At 37.9% G+C, this 19,959-nt stretch overlaps 1 protein-coding gene across 6 annotated transcripts in view; it reads right to left on the bottom strand.

Annotated features, from left to right (window-relative positions):
• DST (dystonin) overlaps positions 1 to 19,959 on the bottom strand; it is a 286,945-nt gene that overhangs the window by 96,903 nt on the left and 170,083 nt on the right. For 5 of the 6 annotated variants that reach the window (XM_062489748.1, XM_062489751.1, XM_062489750.1 and 2 more), the window contains 5 exons: positions 16,125 to 16,259; positions 13,637 to 13,725; positions 12,893 to 13,025; positions 2,768 to 2,920; positions 529 to 762 (listed from right to left, as the gene is read on the bottom strand). In XM_062489748.1, the coding sequence (XP_062345732.1) occupies positions 529 to 762; positions 2,768 to 2,920; positions 12,893 to 13,025; positions 13,637 to 13,725; positions 16,125 to 16,259 (744 nt within the window). Of the gene's footprint in view, positions 1 to 528; positions 763 to 2,767; positions 2,921 to 12,892; positions 13,026 to 13,636; positions 13,726 to 16,124; positions 16,260 to 17,656; positions 19,574 to 19,959 lie in introns of those variants that run through there. The other variant, XM_062489754.1, reaches the window with a different exon arrangement.

The raw sequence follows: 19,959 nt of genomic DNA on the forward strand, positions 1-19,959 counted from the left end.
CGGAAGGAACTGTGCTGGAGCCCCTGGGAAGGACTCACACTGGAGCAGTTCATGCAGAACTGTCTCCTGTGTGAGGGACAGGAAGGAAGAGTGGGAGGAGGAAGGAGTGGCAGAGACAGTGTGTGATGAACTGACCACAACACACATTCCCCATCCCCCTGGCACCAGGTGGGATGAGGGAGAGAACTCCAGAGCTGAGTTCAGGACTAAGGGAGAGGGGAGGTATCTTTAAGACCTAGTTTTAATTTCTTATTTTCCTATCCTGATTTGATTGGTAATAAATTAATTTCCACAAGTCCTGCCTGTTCTGCCCATGACAGGAACTGTGAGTGATGATTCCCTGCCCTTATCTCAACCTACACGCTTTCATTAAATTTCCTCTCCGCTGTCCAGCTGAGAAAGGAAGTGATGGAATGGCTTTTTGGAATACAGACAAGGTCAACCCACCACACAACAGTAAGTTGCATGACTTATACCACAAGACATGAAAAAGGTTTGAATAAAGGTATGAAACTATTGCTTAAAAACCTTTTCTGTTTCCTGCTTAATTGCTGTTGTCATAGCTTTATCCAGTTCTTTTTTGGACTCTTCTGCCTTCTGGCTAAGGAGCAAACACTTTGTCTTAGCTTCATTTAGTTTCTGTTCCAGAATTGTCTTGTCTTCTTGTGATAACTTTTCTCCATTCTCTTTCAAGAAGGTTTCAGTATTTTTCACAATCTCTGCCAGTGTCTGGGCACTTGTTCTCATGTCTTTTTGTATTTCCTTTTGATAAAAAAGAAAGAAAATAGGAGTACATAAATTATTCATGAGATCTGCCCAACTGACTTTATTGGAGCTATCTCCTAGGGGTAACTAGCAACACTGCTTCTTTCTAGCTGCACGTGATACATTACTAAATTGCAGACAATTATTAAAATCAAAGGCATCAACATCTGACAATGTTGTTGCAGCTCAATGTTTTATAACTTCTCTTAAAAATTGCAAATCTGTTTGCTTACCATCCTCTTCAAACTGAAGCCACTTTCCCCCCTTTGTTTAACAGTTCAAATATTGTGTTTCCATATATACAGAAGAACATAAATCTTATTTTTTAGAAATCAAGACTTCAGTAAATCTGCTACACTGCAGTTAGTAAAGCCAATCTCCTGACAAATTATGGTCCATTGCTCTCCTAACAGAAAGCTGCTGAAAATAAGCTGACTGAATACAACTCAGAAAATTGCAATCATCTTTCCTGGGTGAAGTTTTCCCACATTTCTTGGGTTTGTTCAGGCCAGGTATGGCATACAATTGGGTTGTTTTTTTTTCTATTGTAATCAATCATAATATTTCAGTTTTTCAAGAATGTTTACTTGCATTGAATTTCATAGAGAACAAATCTTTAATTTACCCTAAGTAGTTTTCCTAGTCTGCCTGCCAATTATCTGAGAGGATCTTTAATTGTAATGATTACACTGTTGAGTACATTCCCCCAGTTACTGAAACAATTACATTTTTCACCTTTTTATGCAGTATAATAACCTTGGAGATGCAAGACAGAGCATTTGATCCTCACTCTAGACTACAGATTCTGCAGCAATTACAGAATACTGCAGCTAAAACTGCAGTTCATTTTAACACTTCAGCAAGTAGATTAGAAAGATTTTTCCTGCGGACCCTGTATCCAGAAAAGCTTCTCTTGTGACCAAGATCTCTGTGCTCCCTTTCAAACAGCACACTGAGGATGAAAGCTCTGACTTGATATACAAAAAAGATTGCTTTTAACCACCATTCCCTCCTTATGACACACTTCTTGAATGGCGATTACAAGGAATCAGTGAGAAAATAACAACTAGTCTGCTAGGAAGTCACAAACAGATGATGAAAAAAAAATTAGGCATGTAGTAACTGTATCAGTTCTTCATCCCCCATGAGTACCCCATTTAGGCCATGAGTCCTTAAGACAGGTAATAGACATTAAAAGCTACCCCAGGGGTGTCTGTATGACTGACTGTAAGAAAAACTTTGACAAATTAAATTCATTACTTCAAAGATAAGTAAAGCAAGGCAAGATGAATAAGGAAATTTCTCTTTTTACAGAGAGTTGGAGCTCTACAGTATTGTAAACTAGGAGGAAGAGGAAGTACACCAAATCCTTCAGTCCTTTAACTATCATAAACTCAATATCCATCAGGACAGAGTAAAAGCTTATAGATGACTGGATACAGCTGATGAGCAAGGCAAGTAAACAAATCAAGAGGTTTGCTACATGAGGACACCAAAGAGATTGCAAGTAATAGTAGTAAGAACCAGAATTCAAAATCAAACAAGAATGAAGCAATGGAAAGCCTCAGGCAAGAGAAAAGGTAGCAGCAGCATTTTTCAAAGTACTCTGAACAGGAATAAACATTCCTGATACCAGTTAAAAAGCTGGAAAAAATATTTTAGCATAGTAAACGTGTGTTTTTATCACATTCAACAGGAAGAATACTAAGCTAATATATTAACAAAATGCATGCCTACTTCAAGACCGCTTCTTGAAATGCGTAGCACATACTCCCTATTCTAGTGTCTCTTCATTTGGAAGTTTCTCCTCTCCCCCTGGCACATACTGGAGTGTATTCACAGGCAACAGTTTAAATGCATGCCACTAAGCCTTTACTTTTGGTAGGTCAAACAAATCTATTTTATCCTCCTCTCACACGACAAGCCTTGTTACTCAACAAAAGAGTCGAGTCATTCTCTGCACTCAGCCTTCTTTAACTTCTCTGACCAGAATTGTGCATACCTCCTGTTTGGTCTGGTATTGTTCCAGCTCAGCCTTGCTGTCTCCAATAACAAGAGACTGTCGCTGTCCAATGAGTCGGTTTTCAGTCTGTGTAAGCAAATCACAGATTTCCTGCAGTTTCTCTTTGCATTCCTGCTGCCGTTCAGCCACATCCTATATTAGAGCCAAGAACAATTGAACAATAAGAGAAAAAAATCCTCACTTCAGGAACCAACACTCTATAGATATTAGAAATCTTTGAACATCAATATTGCAAAGCAATAATTTTAAAAGTATGCTGTAAACATGATAGCAGTGGTACAAAGAGCAAGATGAACATACAGACATTATGGATAAACCTCAAATATGTTGTAAGTAAGAGACCATGTTTGATGGAATTGCCCAATAGAAGTCTGGCCATGCACATATGTGAAGGATGAAATCTCCAAACAACAGGAGTGAAAATCCAGTCTCTTAATCACTTGAAACCAGCTATAAACACTATTAATTCTGAAAAAAAAGGACATCAAAACAGAGGTTAGTTGTGAATGTGAGTTAGCTCTTTTTTTTGGTATGCATAACATGTTACCTGAATAGAAACTGTGGACTTTTTAAGCAGTAGAGAAGAACAAAACATGCAAGCTCATTTTTGTTACAAAGTCCTAGAAAACTTATCCATGCCTTTCCTATGCTCAATTTTATGCCTCCTTCACAAAAATATGAAATAAATGTTCTTGGAATGGCAAAATAATACAGAGTCTTCAGACTACCAAAGCACTTTTAATTACATAGAATCACCACTTCACCACAGTTTATGAGTCCTAACAGTGTTGTTGTGAGAGAAGAGGGGGTGCTGTTAAGCTGCAGCATCTTACCAGCCTCTTTGGACTCTCCAAAGGCTGTTTACACTTGCCAGCTGCAGCCATGCCAGCTGAAGAAGCAACTGGCCCAACCTGACTCACTGTCTTCCCAGTGCCCACACCCATTCAGTGATCAATATAGCTCAGATCAATTACTGATATAGCTGCTGAAGAAACAACACTTGTGAGAAACCTCAAGTAAATTTCCCTCTTTGCTAGAAAGAGCAGACCTGTGTCTGCTCTTAATTTAATATGCTGTTTCTGTGGGTATACTGAGGAAAGACAAAACTGATAATTCACCAAATTTCATCAGTATCATCTTTGTAGAACTACAAGTGTATCTGTAGCAAAAAGGAAGACAATAGAAATACACTCAAATAGTGCATGCTGGTATTATAATTCCTCATCTATAGACAGAAATATACAGCACACATTTACACAGAAAGGCAAACCTTCTGATAACCCAGCTCTTGCACTGCCTTTAACCGAGTCTCTAAACTTTCCACTTGGGAACTTATTGCTTCCTGTGCTTCCTGAAAAGATTTCTGGGTGGTATTTAAGAGCCTCAGGAGCTGTTTGCTCTGATTAGGAGAAAGATCTTCAGCATGTTCAGAAATGAAGAACTGAACATCAAACGCAGTGGACTCCAGTTGCATTTTTTTACAGCTGAGGTCTGCAGCACTGCTCTGTAAATGAAGTGAAGGGAATTACTAGCAACAAAGAAAAATTAAGTACAAATAAACCACAAGTATCCCTACCACCTCTTCTTAGCCCCTATTCCAAAATGCTTTTGGTAGACAATTTAGCTGTGGAAAATCAAAACCCAGAATCATACTGACACTTTCAGTATGTGGTCTTGTACATCTCTATTTCTTTGCTCTCTCATGGATGTTTGAAAACTGGCTGACCTTCAACTTTAAAAGATTTATGTTTAGATGTAATATTTCTAGGTTCTAGGTCTGGAGATCCAGAAATTCTGAAATATATACTTGAAATCATTCCTACCCTTAACTCCACAGCACGAACTTCACCATTTCTAGCAATAGGGCAAATTCTGCTAACAGCTACATACTAGGAGCCCCTATGCCCATACCATTTGTCTGGAACTCTATTTAAGCACATTAAAATAAATAAAACAATTTTTATTATTCTCACATATAGAAGTATATGAACTTGACTAAAAAATTGATCTGCTTTGTTTTCTATTATTGATTTTATGGAGTGTGTAATAAAGACACCTCTTTATCTTCTCCCATCTTGTGTTCTCACATATAATTGATTTGGAAGACAACTAAACTTCCATAAAGATTCTGAACCTAATGCATAAAAATCCAATTGTAATCACTGTAGTATTGGTGTTATAAATTAGATTCCTAAAAGGCTCAGATTTATAGCAACAAATGTAAGTAGAACCAATAGCTTTCTCAGTAATCCTAACTCTGTGAAACTTTTTTTGCAAGTGAAAAAGCAAAACAAGATTTTATTACTGGATTACCAAATAATTGTCTCCTTAAGTAATTACTTCTACTCATCTCTTTAGGCAACAGAGGTTCCTGAGAAGGAATAAAAAACCTAGCTAATAACTAATAATAAGGAGCAACTTTTGCCAGAAGCATCAAAACTTGCCATAAAGAGCACTTACTTGAAATAGCTGTAAACTTTTCTTCATCTCTTCTATATCACTAGTATTCATTGTGAGGTCATTAATGATTTTATTATTCTCTGTGATCCAGTTTGAAAATCTCTGCAGTTGGTTTAAAAGTTGCTGGTGTAATCCTGCAAGCTTAGACTAGAAAGGGAATTTGTATATTTATTTATGCTCCTGAAGTCTAGTCACATTTTCTACCAAATAAAATTGAATCATACATGTCTTTTTCTATTAAGATAAAATAAAGAAAAGCTGAATTCCTTTATTTTAGCCCAATCACCTTGAAGAAAATCAAGGTAAAAACATACACTGATAAAAACATACCATTTCCAAGTCAACAGCACAGACTATTTGTTTTGCTCGTTTTGAAGATCTATCACAGACCACCAAAAATGCTTCCTGCAAAGAGTCATAGCTTATCTTCAGCTCTTTAAGTTTTTCTTCTGGAATATCCCTGTTACAAGATTTTAAGAATTCTTCTGCCAACTTCATGTCCTTTTTTAGGATAATTGCAAAGGTTGCCAGTCCTGATTCAAATGACTACAAAGAGAGAATATAAAAAATGAATTAAGTTACTAGGAAAAATGTGCAAATCTGAATTGCTTTAATTTAACTTTGAAGGGCTATTTCTAGCACCCATCACTGAAGTACAAGCATAAAGAGCACTTTACTTACCTCTAGCTGTTCCAGTTCAGCTTTTAGTATTTCCAGGCTGTTACTAATAGGCTGTTGTTTATCGAGGTGGTTTTGCATATCTTGAAGCACTGTCAAATGTTCTTGCATTTTCTCTGTTAACTTTAAACATTGTTGTACTCCATCAAACTGAAAATGAGTTTTAAAAGTAAGAAAATATTTTCCAAACTGACTTATAAATAAGCAGTAAAAGTCCTTGGGTTTATTATGATTTATTTTAATTTATAATCTAATTTTTCAACAATTTTTCCAGTTCAATTGTTCTCTCCAGCACTCGGAAAGATCCACACAATACCATTAACACAGGACACTGAGAATATTCTTGTTACTTACCATGCTAGTGGGGGTGTCTCCTATGACTGCTTCTTTTGTTTTCAAAACAGGCTCTGTAAAGCCTTTGGACAGGCTTTCTGCTTTCCCATGCTCCTGATCACTTTTCCAAGTAGTGATTGTGTTATCTGCCAATGTTTTCTCCTCATCAATTTCTGATCCAAGCTCTGATTGTTCTGTTGAGGAAAGAGAATAAAGCCCATCTCCTTTGCCTTTACCCTCATGCTCTGTGGTTGTACCAGCAACCTGTGAACTCATAAGCAAACCATTTATCAGCTCCTCTAACTTGCTTGTACTTTCATCACCAAGTGAGATTCGAAAAATTTCCAGAAGTTCAGTGGTAGCAAGCTTGGGAACAGGAGCTTTCACATCTGTTTCACTCTTCATTTCATCTGTATCAGATGTCTTTTGCTTGCAGGATTCCTGCTTCAGAATATCATGAAGAAGATCAGGACTTCTGTAATCAGGCCAAATCAGTGACGGAGCATCACTGTCCTTGGGCTCTGTACACATCGTGGTGACCAATAATGCAGTTCTAATAGCATTGCTTATTTGTTTCAGATTTGACCCACTAGAAATTTCACTTGCAAGCTGAGTGCTTCTAACCATTTTAAGTAAATTTTGCTTTAAAGTTCTGGTATCAGAGTAACTTAAGGGCTCACCTTCCTTCTTGCAGTAAATATGTCCCATTTTTAACTTCCTTTGTAATGTATTCTCTAAGTCTTCCATTAGTGTGTCAGACATGTCTGCTGGTTGTGAAATACCTTCTTTTACTTGAAAATCTTTGCAGGGTCCCGCTTCTTTTTGCAACGACTCCATGACTTGTTTCTTGAAACCATTTCCAAAGGAGGAAGTCTCACTGACCATGACATTTTCTCCCTTTGTGTTTTTCAGCATCTCATGTTCATTCTGGGTGCCATAATTCAGCTTAGTCCCTATGCTACTCAGAATTGCAGAAGAAACATCAGTGGTATAGGTATATCTCCCAGTAGGCAGCACTTCACTTCCATCCCCTAATTCTTTGGCATCCTCAATACTTCCTACAGCATCTGGTTTCGTGGGGGAAATTTCACTATCATTGCTGTTTTTGTTTTCTGGAACGTCCTTAAGAACGCTGTCAGCATTTTGACAGTTAAATCTCCCTGTTTCTTTAGTTTTGCTAATGTCCTTTGGTTTCACTGTATCAGGTGGGGGAAAAGAGTAAGTGTTAAATTCACTTGAACGCATTTCTTCCAAATTTAGCAGAAAATCCTTTTCATTCTGTATACCCTTTTCCCCTCTTTCCATGTCCTCAGAACATAACTCAGTTTTATTCAGCTCTGAATGGCCACCTTCTTTTATGCATGTGGTATGTTGCTTTAAACAAGTGGAAATGTTAACATCTCTCCTTAATTCATCTGATCTTGCACCTTGAATGGCAAGAAAAGCTTGATCAACATTTATTTTGTCTTTACTTGCAACAGGAGTTTCTCTAGCAGTTTTAATTACTGTTGCATCAAATATTTCCCCAAGGTTTTCCATCTGAATGGGACTATTACTTAGCCCCATGACATCACATTCCTCCATAATATTTACTCTATTGTTATTTTCTATAAGAACTTCAAAACCTCTTTCTATCTGACCATGCTTCCAACTGGTGACTGGATGCATTGGCTCCCTAAGTGAACTATTATCACCCACCTGAGGGGTATCTGTAAGGAATTTGTTGTCCATTTGGGATGAACTTTCCTGTAGTTGTTCCATATAATTTAACACTTTTTCCTCTGCAAGTAGTGACTCCTTCTGTCTTTGCCCATGATTTGAATCTAACATTGGCATGGTATTGTAGTCTTTATTCACGCTGTCAGTAAAGTGTTCTGAGAAAAGCAAATTTGCCCCAGTACTTTGATCATCATCAGTACCTTGCTGTAGGTAGGCTGTCACGCTGGTGTCATATTTCACAGCACCATCTAGAAGCTGAGAACCTGGAACCCTAAACTGTGTTTCATTATTCTCTTCACTCTTCATGGACATCCATTTAGTGTCAAAGGTGTTTTCAGACTGAATAGGCTCAGTAGTATCTTGTGGCATCTGTTCACTTTTGACACAAGTCCCATATTCATCTTCTGTTTCCTGCTGTCTGTCTTCTTCACTGGTACATGAAAGACCAACAAATCTTTCTTGAGAAATATTTGACATTGATTCACATATTACTGAGGATAGTTTTCTATTTTCATGGTTAGACTGGAATTGCAAAGCATATCCTGTCTTGTGACCTAAAGAAAAGCAGCAGTCTTTAATATTCTGATTGCTTTCATTGCTCCTTTCTACATCTTCTACAGACATTAACAGCTGGTCACCTTTACTTATACACTGATGATGTGAACAAAAAATATCCATTTCGTCTTCACTGTCAGAATCAGTGTCAGAGTCATCATAACTGTCATAATCCTCCTCATAATCTTCCCCCTCCTGTGTACCTTCAGATTCCTCCTCATATGGGTCACCTTCTGCTTTTGTTTCAACTTCCTCATTCCTGTCTTGTACATCTGCTTCATACATACTCCGCAAATAATTCATGCCTCCTTCCTTTCTTTCTTCACTTTCAACAGTAACTGGTAACTCTTGTTCCTTCTCTCCAAAACTCCACGTTCTTTCCCTTTCCTCAGGGAATTTTTCCATAGTTTTGGCATTTGCAGAAATTCTAGTTATGCTCTCAGGTTGCCCTTTCACATTTACATGAATATTCTCTTCAGCATTAGCTGCAAGTTCTTGAAAAGAGCTGCTCTCTTCTCTTAGAGTTATTCGACCACCTCTCTCCTCCAGAAAACCTAATGGAACTGATCTTCCAACCAGTTCTGGCTCTGGGGTATCATCATCCCCCAGCTGCAAGGTATCAAACTCCTCATCACCTTGAGAAGTGTCAGAGGAATTATCATCACCAGTTTGTGGAGTATCATAGACATCAGTGTCATCATCCTCACCCTGAGGTGTTTCATAGGCTTCATCATCACCATCATCCAACTGAGAGCTGTCCTCTTCAGAGGCAACCTCAGCACACGCATGCTGCAAGCAGTTACTCTCAAGCTGTGGGATGCCATCATCCCCCTCTATTGATGAGTCAGAACTACTATCACATGGCAGTAACCTGTGGAATATCAGATCACTTTTTTCTACTGTCAGCCTTTGTGCTGTGCTGTTACTGTCCCCCAGAGGTGGTCTATCATGTATGACAGTATCACCACCCAATGAACGCCTATGGTGCACATCTGTGCTGTCTTCTAGACACAGTTTACTCTGAAAATCAGCACAGTCCTCCAGGGATGGCCCTCCATGGATAGAAAGACAGTCCTCTAGGGACAGACCTGCATATTCCTGTAGAAGTTGTGCACCATATCTACTGTCTTCAAACTTTAGTGTGACACCACATTGACTAACCAATTCTTCTGGAAGTCTATATTCAGTGTCTGCACTGATGCATGAACCAAGATGTCTCTGAAAATTATCTTCCTTGCTGTTATCCAGTACCATTCTGCTACTGTCAGCTTGAAATATGTGAGGCCCATATTCCGTGCACCTTTCCAGATCCTTCCATGTTTCATTATCTGACAAATCATTCACACACAAGGAATTTTGTAATGTTTTACCATTCATGGTTTCATTATCCAGACTGTCTTCCACAAAAATCCCTTCTTTTTCTGTTTGTGATGAAAGTTTTGCATTTGAGTCATTCGGAAGATATCCTTCAATGTTTCCTGAATTTGTCTGCTGATTGTTATGCTTAGAGAGTTCTGTCCACCCAGAAACCTCAAAAAAACCTCCGAGTTCATTTCTCTTCACGGAATTTTGCGTGCTGCTTACTACATTCCTGAGTTCTGCAGGGATGGTTAATAGCATCTCCTGTGTATATTCTGATTGTTCAGTACCAAAAGTATTGCAAACATTTGGCCTGTACACATGGAGAAGATCTTGTGAACATATGTAATTCCCAAAATCATCAAATTGATTACATTTCCTGTTATTACAAGAATTCTCAACATCTGAAAGATCACCCTGAACACTGTCAGCTGACTTTAGGTGAATTCCTTTTGAGCTTACATATTTGTGACTAAATTCCCTTTCTGACACACCACCATTGTACCCAGCACTATCACCTTCCAGCAACATACTGATGACTTCTTGCAGTTGTCCATCATATAACAAAAGTCTCTGTCCAGTGTTTGCATCCATATAACTATTTACCATCAGGTAAGACATGAATATTTTCTTAGCTTGATCTAGATTATGACATACAGGGTCTTCTGCACCAGAATCTTCCTGCTCCCCCTCACAATCATGAAATACAGATGGCAGAAATTCATAAGTTGATAACCATTTTGCAGCATTTTTACAAGGGGACTTTAATTCTTCTACATTGGGCATTTTATCTGGTAAAGTCACATTGGTCAAAACAGATACAGTATTACTGTCTATTATCCCTGATTCTGCAGCCTTGTCAAGACTGATTATTTCACAAGTTTCTGGAATGTAAAGTGCAGCTATTTTCTTTCTGTTATTCAGTATTCTGAATGCCAGCTCATTTGTAATCATATCTTGGTGCAAAGAAGTTGATACGGGGAATATTTCACCAGTATGAGGCCAAATTAGTCCCACAAAGCCTCTCTGTGCTTCTAATACCAGCAGAGCACTGGTAGATGATATTAAGTTGCATTGCACAGCTTCATCAACAGTCAAGCGTTGTCCTGAGTTGTGACAAAGGATTCCACCAGTCTGAACCTGATGCGTGAGGATCCCACAAGCCGTGTCCTGATCGATCATCCCTTGTCCCATGGCCTCTTCCACAGTCATTCGCTTCCCTGAGTCAGGGTCAATGATACCTCCAGACATTAACTGAGCACCCAGCAGCCTGAACATTGTTTCCCTGTCAATGAGCCCTTCGTGGGCTGCCCTCAAAACAGTTACCCTCCTTCCACATTTGAACACAATTCTCCCCTTTTCTCGTGGTTTCACTGGTAGGAGTCTTAACCCTGTTGCTTCATGCATTATGCTTCTATGAACCAACTGTTCAAGGGAAATTTTCTCAGCACAGTTGGGGTCTATAAGATCTTTACACGTATCTTGTCTTTCCAGGAGTTTTGAATATAACGTTGGAGAAATGAGATTTCTCTGGAAAGCATTCTGCAAAGACAGCTTTTCTCCAGTAGATGGCAAAATCAAGTACTCACTTGAAAGCTGATTCTCAAGAATTTTAATAGCTAGAGGTTCTGAAATCAAACCTTGTTCTAAAGCTGAAACAACTGGAATATTTGCTAATGATGATTCTGATATAAGCTTCTTTGTATTACTTAATTCTTGCAGCTGCAACAGAATCTGCTCATCAATTAAGGCATGGGCTTTAGCTTCTTCCAAATCATAACACACTCCTAATTCTGGAGAAATTATTCCAGAAAGAATCAGCTGATTCTCAAGCAATCTAATTCCAGTGTCATAGTCAAGAAAACCTCTTAAAATAGACTGAAAGATCGAAAGGACTTCTCCACTTGTTTGGTCAATGACACCAGCAATGACTTTATTCACCTAAAAGGGAATATAAAAGAAAAGCTATCATCATTTTTGGACTGTATGTTTAAACTTTTATTTTGAATGCATGATAAGCATAAAAACATGTACTTACCAGGCCCAGAGGAATGTTGTGAATGTTAGCAGCTCAAATGTGCAAGTGATCTATGTCAGTCATTCAACAGCACATGATGTGATAAAAGATTTAAAACCAACATGCATCTGTGAATTGAAAACCTATGCTTTGCATACATAAATAGGGTTAGTGAAAGACAATAGAAGAAATTATTGCAGAGAGGGCAAATAGAACATATACCTGAAAGGCATATTTCATGCTATATATGTCTGTGTAAGGTTAGAATATTTGAAAACAGTATGTGATTCAACATAACCATGCTATTCATGTTTACAGCATACAGCATTTCTGTATACACACTCAACAATATGGAATCAGATACTCTAGCAACAAATATTGCACTTAGTTTGCATGGAAAGCATGAAGTCAGTTGGGCAACATTATCTGAATTCACTACACAGACTCTGCCTCTATATGCATATAAGAATACTTGTTCCATATTTAGAACTAATATCTATTAACAAATATATTCATAGCATCTCAGAGCTAATTGTATTATGTCCTCCCATTTTCATACCCAGAAAAAAATTTAAGAAAAACTGAAAGTAGACCACTTTTAGTACATCTCAGAGTGATATATGGGAGAGAGTAACATTTTGTTTTATGGTGTCATTTTTGCAGCAGAAACGCAGACTTATCTAGCAGTCAAAGAATGGCTTTTAAGAGAAGAGTTAAGAGATGAATGATTTGCTTATCTTTCTTCATGCAAGGCACACATTATTAAGACTTTTCACAAAAGAAGTCTGATGAATAGAATGCTCATGTGCACAGGTAAGGTCGCATACAGTATTTCATAGCAAATACACACCTTCAGTCAATTAAATATCAAGTTCCTTCCACACACTGTTAATTGCAGCTTCTTCTCTTGTTGATTATGTGTGGTTTGAAAACCATGCAGTAAATCTCAAGAGAAACCAAAATCTAAGTTTGAATCTTGTTACCTTTTCTTCCATCTTTTCATCACCCAGATGTGCTTCCTGCAGCTGCTTCAAAGCTTCGTTGGATAACAAGCTGTAGCTTTCCTGAAGGGATCTAACTTGCTTTTCCATTTCAATTCTCTCTTCATCTGTCATTCTATTATGAAAAAAAAAAAATGGAAGAAGAAGATCTCTGAGTAATTTGTGACTTGCTGGAAGTGGTCTGCCTACCTTTACTTAAAAATGGCAAGCAGAAATTAGCACAATTCCAAACAAGTAGTCTGGAAAAAAATACAGCCTAATAACAAAGATGTTCAAGAAAGCTGCAATCTGATTGCAGTTATTCAGGAAAAGATGTATTCAATCTTTGCATGAGCCTTTGTCTACTAATTACCAGTCAAGAGAAGTAACATAACCAGCAGGGAGTCATGATATAGTTCAGCAATTTAGTAATGTAAACTGTCTGTTTTCAGACACAGATGAAACAATCTTGTGATAGGTAGCTCAAGTACTACCTTACTAGAAATTTGTTAATTATTTTGATTTCAAATGAAAATTTAAATATCTAATATTTTTAAGATGACCAGAGGTATACAGAGTCAAATTGTTGAAATAAACAAAATTGCATCAAGTTTCACCAAATGAGAAGACAAAAAACCCCAAAATATACATGAAATGTAATTAGAATTATAAGGAAATTATTTCTTTTTAAGCAAACAGTATGTATTGATTCAATTAATTTGATTTAAAAAACAAAAACTGGCATACTTGTCACTGTGCTTAGCTAAAAATGACTGAGTAGTCTGCAGAGCTTCAGCTATTTGTTCTTTCTTGGTTGACATTTCGTGAAGGAAAATCTGAAAAATAAATAACCTGTGTTCAAGATTTAATAATGTACACAAATAAAAACAAACAAACAAAACTTTATTTATATCTGGGACTTAATGTTATAAGAACTTGATTTTTTAAAAAATACTGTCTCTCCTTAGAGCAATATGATTTATCAGAATTGTATCATTTACATATAAGTAAGTTATTTTGATATGCCTTTTGATTAAGCAAGCTGTTTTCAGAAAACTATCTGGCAAAACAAATAAAATATTTCAAAATGTTATTTGAAAATTAACCAATAATTTAAAATCACTTATAGTTGGCACAGTTTATAGCAGCTTTATATAGCTTGTGTACAATAGTCATGTTCAAGAAGTTGCTCACCAAAATGAGAACAAATTTTTGAAAAAACATATCAGAAGACCACAAGCCTTCATGAAATTCAATAACAGAGAAAAATGCAATATGAGACACCTGGAAAAAATGAATTATTAATTAATATTTCCCACACTATCTGCATCATCCCTACTAAAGGACTCATTCTGGTAGAGTAACTTGTGGGAATTTCATCTTCTAACTTGTTCTGAGAAACTCCCTGCAGACTCTTCATAGAAAAGTACTCATTTTGGATGAATAAAGTCAAATTATCAAAAGGGAGTTCTGCAAGCCAGAGAGATTTTCAACAGAGGTGCTAGGTCTCAAGCAAGGTGCTTGGGCCCTTCATCCACTTGGGTCTGGACACAACCAATCCCTCCTTGTATGCAACATATCAAAGGGCCCAAAAAGTCTCCCTTTGCAAATCACCACCAGCAAGCCACAATCTCATCATTTGCACTGCTTGCACAGGAACCAAGAGAACCACTGGATGCACTACGCAAGAAGATGAGGGGAGCAGGCTGAAGCAGCAGAGGGGGTAACAAGATCCACTTTACTCAGGGAACCAGTGTTGATGTGGCTGCTGTGTGCACCCTGTCACTACTGGCATCACCTTCTCTTCCCAGTACCTGTCTACACCCCACAGCAACCCCAACCCTCCGTGTGAAATGTATTTCAGCTGACATTAGCTATGAAATCACCAGTTTCTGCATGTTTCTACATAGCTTGTCAAGGCATCATTGCTAGTCAGCGGAGACACAAATCCAGGCACCTCTGAAAGGTACAGCTACCTTGCCAGCCATTTCACAGGGGAAGCAAAGACCCTTGGCAAAAACCCATCTCCCACAGGAAGCCAAGACAGACAACTCACAGGACACTCACTGGAGGCTCAGGCTAGACAGAGATGAAATGTCCTAAGGAGCTGAGTGGTGGCCCAGCACTGATAAAGGTTTGCAGTGTAGTCATTAACAAGGGCAGAAGAGGACCAGCATTGAACACTTTTGCAAATCCTGATTTTAACTACTAGCAATTTACCAATCATTATGTTCAAATCACTACAGGCTTACACCCCTGTAGATATAGAGACAAACTCAGAGCTAGCACTTGTCCTCTCTGAACAAGCTACATGTCAGAACAGCTGTCATCAGGACTGCCAACCTTCCCAACAGCAAGCTGGATTTATGCACACGCTGGTCCAGTGGCTCTTACACTGGAAAGTATCACCAAAATAAAAACATAGGAAAAGGATGCCAAGAGGGCCAAAATCATGTTTGCATGATGACACATCCAGTGCTGTACTGAGGGATGCGGACAAGACCCTGCTCTGTCTGTCTGCTGCTCGGTGTGCAGGTAAGCCTTCACCTACTGAAACCTTTTCAGGTGTAACTAAGCTATTTCATGGGGCAAGCACAGCAGAGGAGGTCCTAGAAATGACAGGAAACTTCACAGATGGAATTTATGGTCAGAGTTACAACTGCACACAGTGAAATCCTGTGAAATACAAAGGCATCAAGATGGGCCACTCCAACAGCCTGTGGACTAGTGTGGTAACAAAGAGGCCTCAGTCAACATCTGCTGTACTTCCTAGGACAGCAGTTTTCACTATCCCTTAAGAAGACCCTTCAGATTAACTTTTCAAAAGCAAATAATAGAAACTTGGCCCTCAGGCCCCTCCTACCAGCTTTCTCCTTCCTCGTGCCCAGAATGCCATCCTGAAAAGATGCACTCTCCCTCTACAAAGGCCGAAATACAGTGTGCAGGGGCCAGTTTCACTAAACTGGTATTTTGTAGTGTCAGACTATGTCACATGCTAGGTCTGTAAGAAGCAGTGGGAGCTTCTTCTTGAGTAACATGCTTGGGACCCTAGACATTGATGTTTATTTACCCAACTCTCCACTCACAACCAAATGTGAAATTATGTCCTGAGGAAAATGTGGATGGTGATTTGTAGCGGGGGGAGAAAGTATTTATGGAAATTATTTTGGCATTTTAATCCATACAAAAAACCTAAAAAGAGGAAGTGGTGCTTTATCAAAAGACAAGTGTATACCTGCTGCTTAGGTAAATCTGTCTTTTCAGCCTTTTCCCCTTCTTCTTTGCTGAGTGTCTTGCTGAGGTTTGACACCCACTTCAGTAAATCTCCAGCTTTCTCAACATGTTCTTTCTTTTCCTCTTCCATTGATTTCTGATGAGTGCCACGAATTGTAAAGAAACATGTAAATGTAAATTGTTGAAATAGGCAACATTAATGACTGTAGAAATACAATTCTATCACAATGTCATTATTATCGCCACATAAGCATAAAATTATTTCTTTTTTATTCACCACCACATGCATTACTATGACACTTTGATGTAGGAACAAAAATGCCACATAATTATAAACAATAACAAAATAATACCTCAAGCGTTTTTTAATTATGATAAAGGTGCTTATTCATACACACATACAATCATTATAAAATGACTGATAGCAAGAAAAAGCATAGCTTCCCAGCCATTACTCAGCAGATAAAATCTAAAAAGCATTTGCATATAAAGTACCTTTGAATTGCTGCCTTTGCATTACCCTCAGGTAGGGATATATAAAACCAGTACAGCATAACAGTATATTGCACATTATGCACATGGATTACTAAATTACAATTAGGAAGAATACACTGCTTTTATGTTTACAGAAACAAGAAAAAATAAGAGTAAAATACTGACACATTTAATCTTTTTCCACACAGGAAAACATATTCCTTTTCATGTAAGTACAATCTGTTAGGTGGACATTTATCAATACTGAGAAAACTTGCTTAAGCCCTTCCATGTACAAGCAAAAATGAAAACATTTTATTTCAGTGGATTCTTTAAAAGTTTGTTATGTAATTGTAATTCATTTGCCTACTAGAGCAGAAAACAATTCCAAGAGAAAAAACAACATGAAATAATAGAAAAAATTCAAGACAGGAAACACAACTTTTGGCTGTGTAAACAGCCCATTAAAATTGATTAAATACCAGTGTGAGAAAAAGTACTGATGCATGTACTTACTGCACTGCAGATTAAATCCTTGCATATTTTATTGCCACTCTTGTAAAAAAAAAAAAGGGTATCTGCAGACTGATTTGTAATTTTAATTTAACTAACAGGTCACATGAAATACTACACTGTGTTCACTCACAAAATGGGCAATGCATTTCAATTTTTAATGAAAGAATATGATTTTTGTGTCACCTAAATCTACCCCCTTTGAACTAATATTAACTTCACCAACCTCAGTATAATTTCTCATTTACACTACCTACATGGAAGGTAATGACAGACAAGTCCTTCAGGTAAAGGCTGAACACACAGATTACGTTTTGAAATTATTAATCTGCCTATCTATAAATTTCAGTTTTGCAGTAAGTGATATCTAATTCCAGTTTCAGTGGCTTATGCTGATCAGTTGTTCATAATAATTAGTTTTCCAGCAACTAATTAATGGCTGAAAACACCACTTATGATTGCCAAAAAAGGTCATCACAGATATTTTCCTTAAATTTAACGGGTTTTAAAGCAGAGCCGAAAATGAGTCCCAATATCTTCTGTCCACTATGAATTATAGTAAAGACTGGAAATTCCTGTTTTCATGGGCTGAGCTGCTTCTAATAACCGCAGCCCAGTGTGGCAATCAAAAACAGCTCTATCTAAAGCTTCTTTGTAGGTTATCTTCTTCTTAGTTTTGGGGCATGTTAAAACTTTAATGTGCAATTTTTCATCCTTCATCTTTGTAGCTGTGATAGCATCAATAATACCATTCTTAATTGCATCTTCCATTGTTAATCTGGAATGAGATTTTGGATCTATCAAGCCACCAGTCAAGTACTGATACTCCAGGCAGCGCATGCCCATTTCCTTGTCTATGGCACTTAAATGCACAGCTTCAACAGCTGACATAACAGTGTTCCTTACAGGATGAATGATCCCAGTAAAGATCAGCTCACACTGCTGGATTTGCTTGGCACAGCCATCATCAATTAGCTCCCTTTGCAAAGCTTCTGAAACACTGTACTTTTTTCCCGTAAATGGGTCAATTACACCTCCTGTACTAACCTGAGCTTCAAGACATCGGAGGGCAGTAACTCTGTCTACCAAATTTTTGCGTGAGGCTTTTAAGACTGGAATTCTTTCATTGGTTTCAGAAAGCCAGAACCCTGCAATAGGACTGTTTAAATCTTTATTTGGCTGTGAACTGCTAACTAAAATATCACCAAACTCGTTAACTGTGATGAGGCCCTCCTTATACTTGTTGACTAATGCTCTGTCAATTCTACCCTGATTTAAGGTCTCCTCAATATTAAATTGTACACCTGTTTTAAGATCTGTAAGCAAAAGAAAAGAGTTTCCATCAGAGTCAAAACATGTAGACTCTTTCCAATCAAATTCCTGTTTCGAAAGCTCAAGATACGTAGCTTTATCAATATAATTTTTTTTATAAGCCTCATAAGAAGTCATTTCAGTTCCTGTATCAACATTTATTACAGAAGTTCTATGACTTTTCTCTGCTGACGGGCTGCTTATTTTCCTTTCACCAACTGGAAGCAGAAAGCATTTACTGCTTACACTGAACAAGCACATTTTCAGCAAATCACAGTAGTACATAGCTTTCCTGTTATTTGGATTGTGGAAACATTTTGCATTACTTGAAGGTTCATGCAAAAATTTTAAAATTGTGTTATTAAGAAAGCCAAGCTGCACTGCGGCTTCTGGAGGTACACGAACACTTCTTACAGGATCAATAACCCCCCCACATGCAATTTGAGCCTCAAGGATATTTTTACCTTTTTGTCTTTCTAAAAGTTGAGCTTCCACAGCCTGAAATACAGACAGCACTTTCCCAGAACAGCAATAACCCAAAACAGCTTTCTCTGCCTCAAGCAGTCTACTCTTGAATTCGCGATCTGCAAGCCCTCTAACAACTGAATCATCAACAGAGAATTTCTGACCTGTTGCGGGATCAATAATGAAACCAGTAGCTGCTTGGGCCTCTAGAAATGCTAAGGCCAGTGTTTTTCCTATGATTTTTCTCTTTGCCGCTAAAGCAAAAGAGAGTATCTCTTTGCTGGATTCAAGGTACAGCCCAGCTATAGCTGTAGGTTTAGTTAAAAATTTTTCAAGACTTTTCTGAACCTCATCAATAGTTTTCTGCCCTGAAATGAGCTGCTCAACAGTGAGCCTGTCTAGAAGGTTAACTTCAGTCAACTGCCTGGCAGTTACATCATTTCGGAGACCTTGAAATTTAATAGCATCATATTCCTCTGTAAAATATTCCAGCTGAGTAGAATCATCAACAGTTCTCAAAACCTCTTCTCCTAAGAAGAAGTTCGTCTTTGCAAAGGCTTCTTTCCTAAACCCTTCGGAAGTTTTGTATCCCTGAAACATTCTCTCTTCGTTACCGAAAGTCTTGTCATTCTCTTGGTTTAATGTTGTGACTTCAACATGCATGTCATAGTGCTTGTTCTTCACTATCTGTAAATAGGAAGTTTTTGACACAGTGAGAAACACAACTGCAAACTACGCTGTATATAACTCGCCCCTAAATCCACCACCAGAGAAACCAAAGGAAGAAGCTGAATGCATGTCAGGAAGGAGAACTGCTACTAGGATTGGTGAGCTGAGATATATGAAGAGCTTGAGATTTGAAGTGCATTTGCCATTTCAAATATTTATTCAATAACAGGAATATGACTAGACTAAACATCAGTGACTGTTGTTCATTACTTCATGAGCTTACTGCTTGTTAATCAAAGCTTACTTTGACCAATAACAATACAACAGTGTATTTGAATTCCTATTTTCAACACAAAACTTTTAAAATAATCTCTCTTAGACATTAACAAACCTGGTAATAAGGT

The sequence above is a fragment of the Cinclus cinclus genome, chromosome 3 (assembly GCF_963662255.1).
Source record: "Cinclus cinclus chromosome 3, bCinCin1.1, whole genome shotgun sequence".
Classification (NCBI taxonomy): Eukaryota; Metazoa; Chordata; class Aves; order Passeriformes; family Cinclidae; genus Cinclus; species Cinclus cinclus.